This window comes from Mastomys coucha, unplaced genomic scaffold (assembly GCF_008632895.1).
Source record: "Mastomys coucha isolate ucsf_1 unplaced genomic scaffold, UCSF_Mcou_1 pScaffold18, whole genome shotgun sequence".
Lineage (NCBI taxonomy): Eukaryota > Metazoa > Chordata > Mammalia > Rodentia > Muridae > Mastomys > Mastomys coucha.
The window spans coordinates 55,311,610-55,321,390 of record NW_022196900.1 but is presented as its reverse complement, the minus strand read 5'-3'; the positions used below and the strand labels follow the sequence as shown (position 1 = coordinate 55,321,390).

Below are 9,781 nucleotides of genomic sequence, written 5' to 3'. Positions count from 1 at the left end.
AAAAAAGTAAAAAAATAAAAAAATAAAAATGTTGTAAATCTCCCTTCTGGGATATAGTTCAGATCCTGAACTGGCTACCTCCCTGAGCCCTCAGAAAATAAAGCTTTCATTTAAAAAGAAAGAAAGAAAGAAAGAAAGAAAGAAAGAAAGAAAGAAAGAAAGAAAGAAAGAAAGAAAGAAAGGAAGGAAGAAAGAAAGAGGAAAAGAAAAGAAAGTGGGGAAAAGCCTCAAACACATGGGCACAGGGGAAAATTTTCTAAACAGAAGACCAATAGCTTATGCTCTAAGATCAAGAATTGACAAACGGGACCTCATACAACTGCAAAGCTTCTGTAAGGCAAAGGACACTGTCAATAGGACAAAATAGCAACCAACAGATTGGGAAAAGATCTTTACCAATCCTATATCTTATAGAGGGCTAATATCCAATATATACAAGAACTCAAGAAGTTAGGCTCCAGAGAAACAAATAACCCTATTAAAAAATGGGGTACAGAGCTAAAAAAAAAAAGAATTCTCAACTGACAAATACCAAATGGCTGAGAAGCACCTAAAGAAATGTTTTGCCTTGCAGTGGTGGCGCACACCTTTAATCCCAGCACTTGGGAGGCAGAGGCAGGCAGATTTCTGAGTTTGAGGCCAGCCTGGTTTACAGAGTGAGTTCCAGGACAGCCAGGGCTACACAGAGAAACCCTGTCTTGAAACACCCCTCCCTAAAAAAAAAAAAGAAAAAAGAAAGAAAGAAAGAAAGAAAGAAAGAGTTAAAATTAATTTAATTCTTTAAACGTTCATATGTACTTTAAGAAAGATGTAGAATAGTGACATCTTTTTCAAAACCACAAAAAATTTATAAAGCAAAGCAAAATCTAAAATGTGTCATATAAATTAATAGAAATCTAATTTCTACCCATACTTAAATGTATTATGAATTCCTTTTCCTAAATGTTCATCCCCTTCACTTGCTTTCCTCAAGTTTGCCACTTAACTATTAAAATCATAGAATTTTCTTCCAGCATAACTCACTATGATTCTGTACATTTTGAGATTTGATAGGATTACAAGGGAAATGCGCCAGATTGACCCTCAAAGTAGCTATCAGTAAGAATTAAGAAAAGGGGGGCTGTGCCTAACCTCTTGATATGGTCTCTACAAGTTCTCTTCCCCCTTTGTTGGATATTTCAGCTAATATCATCCCCATTGGGTCCTGGGAGCCTCTTGATTTCCTGGCATCCCTAGATTTAGGGATGGGGGTCACCCACCCTTCTCAAAAAATTTTAACCCAGAATTGTTCCCCTCTAAAGGAAATACAGGGAGACAAAGAGTGGAACAAAGACTGAAAGAAAGGCCATCCAGAGATTGCCCCATGCAGGGATACAGCCACCAAACCCAGTCACTATTGTTGATGCCAAGAAGTGCTTGCTGACAGGAGCCTGATACAGCTGTCTCCTGAGAGGCCCTGTCTTATCGATACAGACGTGGATGCTTGCTGTCAATGATCCATTGGACTGAGCACTGGGTCCCCAATGCAGGAGTTAAGGCAAGGACTGAAGGAGCTGAAGGGGTTTGTAACTCCATAGGAAGAACAATATCAACCAACCAGCAAACCTCCCTCTGAGCTCCTAGGAACTAAACCACCAACCATAGAGGGATCATGGCTCCAGCTGCATATGTAGCAGAGGATGGCCTTATCTGGCATCAATGGGAGGGGAGGCCCTGGGTCCTGTGAAGGCTTGATGCCCCAGCATAGGGGAATGCTAGGGCAGTGAGGCAGAAGTGGGTAGGTGGGTGGGGGAGCACCTTCATAGAACCAGGGGGGCTAGGATAGGATGTTTGTGGAGGGGAAATGGGAAGGAGGATAACATTTGAAATGTAAATAAGTAAAATAACCAATAAAAAAAACTTAAAAAATTAAGATAACAGTATACATAAAATATTTTTGAAAGAAAAAGTCAATAAATAAAATTAAAATTGGAAAACCTTCTTGTAGAACATTCTTGGATGAGAGGTCTTGAGGGTTAAACAGCAAAATTTTGAAGTCAAGGGCCAAAGGAAGGAAGGAAGCATCAGGATGCATGAGTGTTTTTGTTACACGGATACAAGAGAGAAGATAGTATTTTTAAGAGCATACTTTTTATTATCACTGGATTGTCAGTACCAAGGCAACTGAAGAGACAGGCAGGAGTTAGGAAGCTACAGGACTGTAGCAAACACTTGAACTATATTTTATCTTTAGGAAAACTATTTATGTAATCGAAAACAACTGGCAACGTTTCTCCCACAGAAGGTGGTTGGGAGGATTAAGAAAAGGAGGGAACATAATTAGATCAGGCTATGTGGTTATATGCTCAGTGGCTACTAGCACAATCTGGACAAGTTAATTTTTCCTGAACCAGGAAAATACATGTTCAAATCTCCAGCAACATTAAATCTAGTAGTTTTGATACATCTTGGCTTTAGAGAAATAAAGAGTCACTAAGGAGTTACAGTAAGGAAGACAGAGATCCAACAGAGATACAGAATAGTTTATGTGCTTATATAAAGGGAGATAATATATGGCTTGTAAGCAACCATCCTGTTTATAAAATATGAGCAGCATGGAGACACATGCCAGCATGGATTGTATGAGATGTGAAACAAGAATCTTGCAACTGAGTGGGGAAAGTGAAACTTCAGAACAGAGGTCACCTTTAAAAGAAAAACATTGTGGCTGCCATTTGCCAGCATTTTATATATATATGTTAATTTTGCATGTGTAACTTAAAGTTTTATTATCAAAATTTTATAAAATATGTATGATTAGTAGCTTTAAAAGATCAACCTCAACATACTAGGCACAAAAATCCTGATAGGAGTCAGTGAGATGGCTCAGTAGGAAAAAAGCACTTGCTACTAAACTTGCCATGAGTTCAATTCCTGGAACTCCCATGGAGAAGCTGCTCCCTCAAGTTGTCCCATCTCCACAATGGATGAACTAAAAGAGTATTTCAAGGTATTGGGAAGAAAAGATACAAAGTCTCCAGTACAAATGTGTGTTTAAAAGCACAAGTTCTTTATAGAACATAAAATCAATGCAGCATGCTGGGCATAGAGGTGTGGGGCCTTCATGCACATCAAGAAAGATCAATTATGGTATGTCTGGCAAAGAAAAAAAGTATGAATGAAGTTCCTTGGAAAACAAGATGGAGAAAAATTTCAAGTCATAAAAGGACAGATGATGTTACATGTTACACTTACTAGACTTGCCAAACTGATTAAAATCAAAGTCTAAAAGAAAAGAAATTTGGCCTGCTCTGCCTGAGCATCATCCCCTTCTGGTCTATATCTCCAACTGAAACTGATGCAGATCTGTAAGCTTGCCAACCCCCTGCCCCAGACCCCAACAGCCTGTATCTCCCAGGAGGTCTGCCATAACCAGGAACACAGGTGAGACCCCCATCCCAATACCCATGACAAGCTTAGACCCTCATAGAGTCCAGCACAAGTGAAATCTACCCCACTCTGCCCAAGCACCATCCCTCTACCAGTCTGCACCTCCACTTGAACCTTTGGCCAACTGGCTAGCCTGTTCCACAGCCTACCTGTCTCTCAGGAGGTCTGCTCTAACCAGGGTCACAAGTACACAGGGACACAGGAGGCCTCCTCTAACCAGGAACACAAATATACAGGGACATAGGAGGCCTCCTCTAACCAGGGACACAGAAGACCTGCCCTAACCAGAGACAGCACTATCTGCCTCCCAGGTGGACAGGTTTAACCCAGGGATGGTTCAATATATGAAAATCTATCAATGTACACCACTGTATAAACAAACTCAAAGAAAAACATCACATCATCATCTCATTAGATGCTGAAAAAGCCTTTGACAAAATATAACACCCCATTCATTTAAAAGTATAGGAGATCAGGAATTCATGGAAAATCCCTAAACATGATAGAAAGCAATACACAGCAAACCAACAGCCAACATCAAATTAAAATGAGAGAAACTTAAAAGCAATCCCACTAAAATCAGGGACAAGACAAGGCTGCCCACTCTCTCCCTATCTATTCAATATAGTACTCAAAGTTCTAGCTAGAGCAAGTACACAATAAGAGGAGATTACGGGGATACAAATTGGAAAGGAAGAAGTTAAGGTATCACTATTTGCAGATGATAAGATAATATACATAAGTGACTCCAAAAATTCCACAAGAGAACTCCTACAGATGATAAACGACTTCAGCAAAGTTCAGCAGTATATAAAATTAACTAAAACACATCAGTAGCCTTCCTCTACTCAAAGGATAAATGGGCTGAGAAAGAAATTAGGGAAACAATACCCTTCACAATAGCCACAAATAATATAAAAATCTTGATATAACTCTAACCAAGCAAGTGAAAGATCTATATGACAAGAACTTCAAGTCACTGTAGAAAGAAATCGAAGATCTCAGAAAATGGAGAGATCTCCCATGCTCATGAATTGGAAGAATTAACATAGTAAAAACGGCCATCCTACCAAAGGCAATCTACAGATTCACTGCAATCACCATCAAAAGTCCAACACAATTCTTCAAAGACATGGAAAGAGCAATTCTCAACTGCATACGGAAAAACAAAAAAACTAGGGTATCTAAAACAAAAACAATTCTAAACAGTAAAAGAACTTCTGAAAGAATCACCATTCCTGACCTCAAGCTGTAGGTACTAGTAAGTAATAGTGATAAAAACCGAATGGTATTGGTACAGAGACAAACAATGGAATAGAATTGAAGAACCAGAAATAAACCCACACACCTATGGACACTTGATCTTTGACAAAGAAGACAAAACCATACAGTGGAGGGAAAAAAGCATCTTCAATAAATGGTGCTGGTCAAACTGGCAGTCTGCATGGAGAAGAATGCAAATTGATTCATATTTATCACCTTGTACAAAGCTCAAGTCCAAGTGAATCAAGGGCCTCAAAATAAAACCAGATACTCTGAATCTAATAAAAGAGAAAGTGGGAAATAGCCTCAAATGCATTGGCACAAGGTAAAGATTCCTGAACAGAACACCAATGTCTCAGGCCTAAGAACAACAATTGACAAATGGGACCTCATGAATCCGAAAAGGTTCTGTAAGGCAAAAGACACCGTCAACAGGACAAAACTGTAACCTACAGATTGAGAAAAGATCTTCACTAACTCTACATCTGATATAGGACAAATGTCTAAAATATATAAAGAACTCAAGAAGTTAGATTCCAAAACACCAAATAATCCAATTAAAAATTGGGGTACAGAACTAAATAGAGAATTCTCAACAGAGGAATCCTCAATGGCCAAAAAGCACTTAAAGAAATGTTCAACATCCTTAGACATCAGGAAATGCAAATCAAAAGGACCCTGAGATTCTACCTCACACCAATCCGAATGGCTAAGATCAAAAGCTCAAGTGACAGCACATGCTGGCAAGGATGTAGAAAAGAGAACATTCCTCCATTGCTGGTGGGATTGCAAACTGGTACAAACACTCTTGAAATCAATCTGGTGGTTCCTCAGAAAATTGGAAATAGTTCTACCTGAAGACTAAGGTATACCCACTCCTGGGCATATCCCCAAAAGATAACCCACCATGCCACAAAAACACAGGCTCCACTATGTTCATAGTCTTATTTAAAACATCCAGAAGCTGGAAACAATGCAGATGTCCCTCAACTGAATAATAGATACAGAAAATGCTGTTCATTTATACAATGGAATACTATTCAGCTATTAAAAACTAGGACATTATGAATTTTGCAGGCAAATGGATAGAACTAGAAAATATCATCCTGAGCTAGATAAGCCAGACCAAAAAGGACATGCATGGTATGTACTTACTGACAAGTAGATATTAGCCAAAAAGTACAGAATACCCATAACACAACTCAAAGACCATAGGAAGTTTAAGAAAAAGGAAGGCCCAAATGAGGATGCTTCAATCCCACTTAGAAGAGGGAATAAAATAATCACATGAGGCAGAGGGAGGGAGGGACCTGGGTAAGAGGAGAGGGAGGGGGAAAGGGGGCAGGATCAGGTATTGGGGGAGACAGGAAAGAAACCCAGTGAGCCAGAATGAATGAAGTATGCAACTGCAAGCGAAGGAGTGGGGGGAACCTCTAGAAAGTCCAGAGACCTAGAATGTGAGAGGCTCCCAGGACTCAATGGGGATGACCTCAGCTGAAATACCCAACAGTGGGGAGATGGAACTGGAAGAGACCACCTCCAGTAGACAGACAGGTTCCCCATGGCTAGACGGGGCCATGTACCCATCTTCAAAATTTTTGACTCTGTCTAAAGGAAACACAGGGACAAAAGTGAAGCAGAGTTTGAAGGAAAGGCCACCTAGTGACCCAGTGACTGGAACAACTTGAGATTCATCTATCAAACCCTGACACTATTACTGATGCCATGTTGTGCTTGCAGACAGGAGCCTAGCATGGCTGTCACCTGAGAGGTTCTAGCAGCAGCTGGCTGAGACAGACGTAGATAGTTACAGCCAGCCATTTGACTGAAGTTAGGAACTCCTATGAAAGAGTTAGGGGAAGAATTGAAGGAACTGAAGGAGGGCAACCCCACAAGAAGACCAGCAGTATCAACTACCCCGGTCCCCCTGGAGCTCCCAAAGACTAAGCCACCAACCAAAGAGCATACCTGGGCTGCTCTGTGGCCCCCAGCACAGAGAGGATGTGTCTAATCCCCAGGGAAGGGGGATTCTCAAGAATGGAGAATGGGTGAGATGAATGCTGGGCGGTGGGGGTGGAGGAATGAGCACCCTCTCTAAAGGGGAAGATGATGGGGTGACGAACTCTAGGAGGAGGAGCCAGGAAGAGGGGCAACATATGGAATGTAAATAGATAAAATCATTTTTTTAAAAAAAGTAAAGAAATTCAAGTGTAATGAGTTGAGCAGTAAAAGGAAATGAAAAGTATAAAGGTGAGGGGGTTGCAACTTTGCTGGGAAGGAGGAAACACTACAGCATAGAGTAGCTAGAGTGGTGCTTTAACTTATTTTTAAAATAGTAAAAAGTTAAGTGTAAGCATATGAAGGAAATGGCTAATTGAAAGATGCTATAAATAGCAGTGCCTGTTGTCACAAGCCTGTAATCCCAGCTGCTTGGGAGGTTTTAGAAGTCTCACACTTTCAAGGCCTGTCAGCCATATTGGATTCAAGGCTAAGATTCCTGGGAATCTTAGATTATGTCTTGACTTAAGTAAAAAGGAGGTTGAGGATACAGCTCCATCAGTAGAGCACATGCAGAGATTCCCTTGTTTAGTTGGGGGTCAGGGTTAGACAGAATCAGCAGCAAAATGAAAATAAATGACAGAACAATGCTCTAGAAGAGTTAGAAGGAACAGAATTTAAAGGGAGACACAAAGATAAGGAGATGGTATTGTGCCTGGAAATCAAGAGTCAGCTCCAAGAAGAGCCAAGCAGAGTTTCACTGAAGCTTCCTAAAAAGAATCAGAACTACCAGGTCACTCCCCATCACCAAGCTGGACAGTGTCAGGGAGAACAGTGCATCTACAGCATGATTAGAAGCAATAATTGCTTTTCAGCCATTCAATTTTCTCCAGTGTACAGCAGCCTGGGAGAGCACGGCAGGAGCCAGTTAGCAATAGCTAACCAACCACCCTCTGTTGTCAATAGATCCTTATCTGGCTCTTTTTTCTTTTCTCTCTCTCTTGGGGAACTTTGCTTTCCACTGTAATGATACACAAATCTGCTAGTTAAACTAGTTCCTAGGAGCCTAGCACAAAGTAGACAGTCAAAATACTACTTTAAGAAAAGATATGGTCATAGCACTTGGAAATATTGCAATATAAAGAAAATCTTGTACTTCATGTGACCTCATAGGGAAGTCAGTGACATCATAAAGAACCCAGTTTACCATTTCAGTCAGATGATCAGAGCACAAAATTGCAGACCTGAACACACCCTATGATTAGACATTTGTTTTTAAACAAAGCAGATCATTAAAGTAATACTGCCTTCTTTCCTGACAATCTTAACTACAATATCTAAACCTAAACAGTAATTTAAATAAACACGCAGATCCACAATGAGCTAAATGCTTTAACCCTGAAATCCTAACTACGGGCATTCTACTTAAAACATGTTATTAAAGTCTAAAGTGCAAGTTACTACAAATTTCAAACACTCAAGAGATCTTTCTTATCTGTCCTTTGGATTTGCTCGAATTAGAAGATGGCTAGTCAATCTCCTGGAGGATGTAATCCCCCTGATCCAGTCTACTTACATTCCAATCAGACAGACTACTCTCTACGCAATTATACAACTGGGTTGAGCGATCAGAGATATCAACACCCATTTTGTAGGGCGTCAAATATCCTGGCACAATAAAGGTTTAGGAATCACACCTGGATGCCAGTTCTGTCATATCCAGGCAATTTCAACAGGTTAGAAACCATTTTGCTCAACGGAATACTGGAAAAACCTGATGACAGAGGCAATCTGCGCTAATAAATCCTGCACATGGATCAACCGTAAATAACCAAAAATATCAATTCTTTTTTACTTTAAAAAAAAGGAGAGGTATTAAGAAGGGAAGGGGAGGAAGAGAAAAAAAAATGAAAAAGAGTTCCCAGGTCAAAGGTGGCTTGGCCATCTCTCTTTAAGCTGTGTCTATACCACCATGGGTGCTGTGTGGGCCCAAAGGGACAGCAATCTGGGAACCGAGGCTGCCCGCGCCTCCCGGCCACCTGTGCGAGGCGGAGCTCTCAGAGTCTCAGACGGAAAGGCGGCGGAGATGTACGTGGCAGCCGGAGGTTCCGTGCTCCGCTCGCCCCGCAGGTGGCCTCGCCGGCAAGCATGGAACCACACTCACCCAGATGATGAGGCTGTCACACAGCGGCAGCTCGGGCTGTGGCAGCAGCTGCGGGTCCTCCATGGTCCGAGAACCTCGACGCCGCGCTCACAGTGACAGACGCGCCTCCAACCGGGCCCGCGTCAACGACCTCCGCGCCCGCCACAGGAGCTCGGCGGCCAGGCCCGGCGCCCGCGCCGCTCACGCGCGAAGCTTCACGCCGCAGACGTCGCGGCGCGACCGCCCCCTCGCCCACCGCGTCTGTCCCGCGCCGCGGCACCTGAGCCAGCCCCGCCCGCCGATCGCACACCGCTGAGTGACCTCTGCGAGCACCAGTCACAAAGAAGCAGGGCGCCAGCGAGGCCGGCAGGGAGGGAGGAGCGGGAATAGGTCGCACAGGAGGGCTGCTGATTGGACGCGCTCCAGGGACTCTTGGCCAATCAAGGAGGGGCAAACAAGGACCGCCAGGAGAAGCGGGTGTGGGTGGGCGGAGGTTTATGACCTGGCAGGTGCAGTGAGGGCGGGGCTGGTGGGGTGGGGGGGAGAGGAGAGCGCGCCTGCGCGAGCCTGAGTGGCCAAAGGTAGTGGATGGCTCAAAGGGCAGCCCTCTGTGTCTCTGGTTAGCACTTGTACGGACCCACGCTTAGCCTCCAGCGTCTTTTCATTCCCCACAACAGTGCTCGGGAATTGAAACCCCCAAAGGAAGAGGAACCACGTGACCAAGAAACGTGTTTCCTAAGGAAAAATCAGACCTCCATGCTGCCTGCCTAAGTCAAAGAAGCCCTCACAGAATCGCAGGTTGTGGCTGATTTCATTGTAAATGGGGCAATGGGGATGGTCGCTTTTTAGATAGCAAAATTAAATAGTGGTCAAAAAGCATAGGCTGTATCTGTGTACCCTAGCTCCTCTTTCTGCGTTAAAAAATAATAGTCTGTGTCCACTGAGGAT

At 42.8% G+C, this 9,781-nt stretch overlaps 1 protein-coding gene across 3 annotated transcripts in view; it reads right to left on the bottom strand.

The window, feature by feature from the left end:
* Hook1 (hook microtubule tethering protein 1) overlaps positions 1-9,114 on the bottom strand; it is a 62,328-nt gene extending 53,214 nt beyond the window's left edge. For 2 of the 3 annotated variants that reach the window (XM_031377878.1, XM_031377879.1), the window contains exon 1: positions 8,855-9,047. In XM_031377878.1, coding sequence (XP_031233738.1) covers positions 8,855-8,917 — 63 coding nt within the window. In that variant the 5' untranslated portion in view covers positions 8,918-9,047. Of the gene's footprint in view, positions 1-8,854 lie in introns of all 3 variants that reach the window. The other variant, XM_031377877.1, reaches the window with a different exon arrangement.
* Positions 9,115-9,781: the final 667 nt, after the last annotated feature.